Source organism: Drosophila hydei, unplaced genomic scaffold, assembly GCF_003285905.1.
Source record: "Drosophila hydei strain 15085-1641.00,03,60 unplaced genomic scaffold, DhydRS2 tig00000001-arrow-pilon, whole genome shotgun sequence".
Lineage (NCBI taxonomy): Eukaryota > Metazoa > Arthropoda > Insecta > Diptera > Drosophilidae > Drosophila > Drosophila hydei.
The window spans coordinates 13540598-13546048 of NW_022045643.1; the positions used below are offsets into that span (position 1 = coordinate 13540598).

The 5451-nt window shown below is 42.8% G+C and overlaps 1 protein-coding gene across 1 annotated transcript; it reads right to left on the bottom strand.

Annotated features, from left to right (window-relative positions):
* Positions 1-537: 537 nt before the first annotated feature.
* LOC111597572 (histidine-rich glycoprotein) lies at positions 538-1256 on the bottom strand. Its single transcript, XM_023312371.2, has 2 exons — positions 1251-1256; positions 538-1188 (listed from the first exon to the last, which is right to left on the bottom strand). The coding sequence occupies exons 1-2, from the start codon at positions 1254-1256 to the stop codon at positions 538-540; spliced, it is 657 nt and encodes a 218-aa protein (XP_023168139.1).
* Positions 1257-5451: the final 4195 nt, after the last annotated feature.

Below are 5451 nucleotides of genomic sequence, written 5' to 3' on the forward strand. Positions count from 1 at the left end.
CGTGAGGCAAGCAGCAGCAGCAACAACTGCAACACCTTCACTCTCTGCGGTTGGGGCGATAGTGCTATGATGTATGGCCTGAACTTGCGCTGTTTGTGCCTCTACTTGTGGCAGAGCCACTGCCACAGCCCCTGTCCATGCCACAACCGCTGCCACTGCCCCAAGCTCGACTGCTGCCTACTATTGTAGGCGTCAACTCACGTTTATGCTTTGTAGACATTATCGCGCCTGTTTATCTTTAAATTGCAAGTAAATTACGCTGGCTCGCGCAGCTTGATGTATTATGCTGCCTTGTTGAGTGGCCAGTGAGTGATTTGATGAGCTGAGCAATGGCCGTGGTGGGAATATGGCAGATGAGAAGCAGAGGAGAGCTGTACACACAAAGATCTTTAAAAAACAACCCGTTTATTCGAGCACTACAAACTAAACGTTGTGCGTAATAAATTAGCTATGAAAGCGTCGTCATGCAGTTGGATAAGTGTTTATATGTGGGTGTATGTGAGATGTGGTGTATATCGATGTGGAGGGGGAAATCTCTCAGTAATGAGTCTCGGTGATCTTCACTTTGCCGTATTTACCGTGCAAATGGTGCTTGGCAAAGGACAGCAGATTGGCATGGCTGTGCACATCCAAGTGGGCCGGATAGATGGTCTTGTGCACCACAGCAGCATGACTGTGATGGTGCACCAGCGGAGCCGCATGATGATGGTGCACCAACGGAGCTGAGTGGTGGGCATAGTGGTGAAGGTCAGCGTGGGCATGTGCGTGCGTATCGATGTGGGCATGGTTGTTGTGGATAATGTGATGATCGACCACGGGATTCCTGTAGTGCAGGAAATGGTGTGGCTCATCGTGCACCACTTTGTGAACATGATGAACTGGCTCCACTTCATGGATGGGCTCGTGGCTGACGATCTTGGCCGGAGCATGAACATGGGCATGGTGCACATCGTGATCCAAATGGGCAGAATAGCCATCGTGATGGTAGACAGGATGTGGCACTGGGTCCACATGGTGATCGCCGCCATCGATCACTATAGCGGAGCTATGGCCCAGATGTATACCATCCGAATGATGAACGTCGCCGTCCACAAAGTGTGGCAGCTCCTCGTGATGAAGATCGTGCTCCAGATGCGGCAGCAAACCCGCCTGAGCTACGCCCAGCAAAGCCAAAGTGCAGATGAAGAACTAAAGAAAACTTCAACCATTAGAAGAAACTTTGTTATGCCAATCTTCCACCTTGCACCCACCTTCATTATGGAGATTTCACACTTAATTTGAGTTTATCCAAAAGTTAAGATTGACGGGGCGCCTGAGACACTTGTGTTTCTCTGCTGTTGTCGTTGAACTGTGCTCTAATCGGTCGGAGCCCACGCATTTTATAGCACCGCAAACAGCTGCAATCGTTGGCCAATTTCACGTGCAGCCTGGTAGGTCGAACAGCTGGCATGGCCAGTCGTCCAAGCCATTCAACGTTATCAAAATGGCCAAGCAATGAAAGTGATGTGATGTGTGCCGGGCCAGCCAAGTGGCCGGCGTGCCCGGAATGCTCAATGAGCTTTGTCGTCACATTTCAAACAATCTACAAAATGGTCCCGCTCATTATGTAAAGAGCGCAATGTAGTCAATAAACCATTTCCAGCTGGCACACACTCGTCGCCGGTCATGTCATAATTTTGTGGCCTTACAGGCCTAGCTCACCTTGCCAGGGGTTGCACCATTCTGGGCAACTGTTGGCAAGGCCATCGATAGTTCGGCGGCTCCGTGCACTGGAGTGCATTTTGCAACCAATTTGGCAATCTGCTGTCAGTGAAAGCGTTAGCTTCAGCTGACCAACATACAACATTTTTATAATCGACAAAAATAATCCATTCACACAATTTGCATGGGGCATACAAAACTCATAGCCACTACGTGCGTAAATCGTCGGCGGAATTCGATGTTCGCGGCTTGCCAATATCTCTGTATTTATATTGGCACAATAGTGCTAAAAATAATGCTAGCAACTTGTGGGTGTTATCAATCGTGACTTCCCAGATATTCGCGCCCTGCCAACTGTGAATTGCCAGTTGTCAATAAAGGAAACCAAACTCAGATAAGACATAAAATAAACCCATAGCACCGAAGAGTCAATACGCTTGTAGACATAATTGATTTATAAACAATTGGTTCAATGGGAGCCAAATACGACAGGAATCAAGTTACTTGAGCTGCATAAAAATGTGAGAAATCAGTTACATTTCTAGAGAAAAGTTAAGTTTTCGTCTTATAATTATGCTATATTTTCAATTGCTAAGAACGGAGATGTTTTCTTAATAACACTAGGTGGGTCTACCTTATTAAAGAACTTGGTTACCAGCTGTGTGCTTGAGAGTTTGGGATCAAATATTTATGATGTATGTATGATCTATAGATATTAGAAATCGCATAGTTTATAAAATGCTGTCTACATAGCTTATCATGTGTACATTCGTCACGGCAATTGCATTTCCTGTCTAGACGGTAGGCACGTTCCATAAATTATGAAAAACTTAAAGCAGTTAACTAGCAGAGTGGCAGAGTCAAAGGCAGGCCAAGATAACAGCCAAGTCGAGTCCAAAGTGGGTCAGCCAATGGCTAATTACATAATAATTTGGTCAATTTAATCACGTTGCTAATGAGCAACGTTGTATGCAAGGTGGTAAGTCTGTGGAGGCGGTGGGCGGAGGGGCGCAACTATCGCAACTATCGTTTGGGCGGCGGCGTCAACACCCCGAAAACTAGAGACGTACGTGCTGCACATGTGCAATGTGGCCCAAAGTGGAACTTGAAAAGCGGCGATCGACTTAAAATGCCTGCCAGGTGCCCACGCGACACGTTTGTCGTCGACCTGTCCAAAGATTTGAGTGCGAATTTGTTTTGGTTTCGATAGAAGCGCAAACGCAATTTGTACGCCTGACAAATACTCGAATATTTCCAATGAATTTTGCGTACGAATTTGACAATTCTTGGCGCTGCCTTTGGTCTTTTGGAATTGCCAGTTCCTGCCTGTATGTCTGTCTGTCTGTTTGCCAGTCTCTCCGTGTGTCTTACACCTGCCCCAACAGCCAATTAGCCGCAAAATATCTCGTCGCATGCAGCGCGCTGTGATCGCAGTTTGCAGCTCACATCTCAAGGGGCGGGCAGTGCAGCATTTGTAATTAGACGGGGCAGCAACAACGTGGACGGCAACTTATTTCAATATGCAAATTATTGTTAGACTAGCATAGACAAAAATTTACATAAAGCAGCGCCGACGAGCTGCAGCAGCAGAGGGAGACAGCCACACAGACAAAAAGCTGCATGACAAAAAAATAAAAATGAACAAAAAAAAATAATAAAAAAATCTATAATTTATTTGCACAAAAATGACGGCAAAAGTCGTTGGTGGTGCGGGTGCTGGTGGTGCCGGTGGCGGCGGTGCATGCTTGTAATTGAGTGCATCGTTTGCGGGGCAGCAAAAGCGGGGCAGTGGGTAGAAGGTGAGAGTGAGCTGTATTAGCGACGCTGCCAACAACTAATTTAGTGCCAGCGGCAACAGCAACAAACAGCAGCAGCAACAACAGAGACGGCAACATGTCAACGGCAACGCCTGCTGCCTGCCGCCTGCGGACTGCGGACGAGGATGATCCTATTGATGGGGGCGCTTGAAAGGCGGGCCGGACGGGGGTTACACTGTGCATATTTTATGCCTGCGGCTCTTGTGCGGTGTCCGTTGTGGGCAGCTCCGCATATGAGGCTGAAATAATTTTGCATCACATATTTTGTCGACCACAAATCAACGGCATGAGAAATTTGATGGTAATTAATATTGTAAGTAAAACGTATTATGCTTTTGAATAAATGGCTGTGCTGCATTTAATAGCTCATGGCTGCAGAGCCAGATAGAAGCAAATGGCGAAATGTCATGGAAAAGCGTCAAATGAGTAAGTTTTTAAGAATTTCATTTCTGACATCTTGACACTTATTTTTACATCCTGAACCCATTGAAAATGCCTATTCAGGGTATAATGACATTCATAAAATGTATGCAAAAGTTGAAAGCATTATCCCATAATGCAAATATATTCATAATCAGAAAGAAGAGCTGAGTCTAGGCGAAGCGGCCATCTGTCGCGTCTCTCCCCATAAGCATGAGCACGGAGCTTATCATGTAGAGCGCGCAGATCAATAAGTTTGTCGGTTTCCATAAAATTTTATAAAAAATATATTAAGCTTAATTTAATAGGTCATATCTCTTTCGATCTTAGAGCTAAAGTCTCCGACTTTTACATGTGCAATATTATATTTTGGAAACTAAACCAAAACTTGAGAGGTCCGAAAACATTCAAGTTCAATTGCAAATATAGCCAATACATTAAATATCAGTTAAAAGAACCGAAGGCACACTTTTTGTTTAAAATATAAATTTAATGAAAATTATACTAGAATATGTATATAGATGCTAGTTTGATCCTAGCTGGGGAAGTAAATATTTTCATATATATATATATGTTTATTTATGTACACGTTTCCACGTCTTACTCCGTGTGTATACATAGATACAAGCTTGTATGCTTGAAGACACAGATCGCCCAGTGTTCAGGGTATTTTAGCCAGCCACTTCCGACTTAAAGGCTCTCACTTGTCTAAATGTATATTTTACTTATTGCAACTGCTTAAGACAAGAATACGTAGTAGTAAATATAAAGGACGTTATTATTTATAAAAGTAAAAGTATCAAAAGTCAGTTCGAAATCGATAAATGTTATATGTACAAATATATAAAGTATATAAAAATCGAGGAAAAAATTCAGGAAAGCCGGACGAATGGCAAGTATGTAAAAGAGATTTACGAAATATTATATTATTATTATATAAAATAATATTAATTATAATATCGTTTTCTAAAAGAATAAATATGAGAAAATTTGTGTTGTGATTCTATTATAGAATGAAATACAAACTTTAATGAGCTATATAGAAATTATATGCATTTGTCAACTAGGTAGGAATAAGTGATTATCTCCAGACCATCGGCACACACCCTAAATGCGAGTTGATTATAGCTTAATGGCGTTAAGACTCGCACTATATTAATTGAAAGTGATTATTTAATGTTATCCAAGTTAATTGATGTTTGTTCTGTCGACTGTCATAAAAAATCAAATCAAATGCTTGCTTATACGTTTTAGGTTTGGACAACACTTAACACACTTAACTTAACTTAAAGATAACGCTGACTAACTCACTCGCCACATCATTAACTCGCAATCATAATATTAATTTCACAATCATTGTGCTGTCTTTTGGATTGATCAATCCAATGGAACCTGGCCCCTGCCCCTGAGGATGTTATCAAGGGTAGCATCAGCTGCTCAAGACACAGGTGTTTTTGGCCACTGTTCCAATTTGCAGTTCATATTGCATTCGATTTCTCATCACACGATTTTT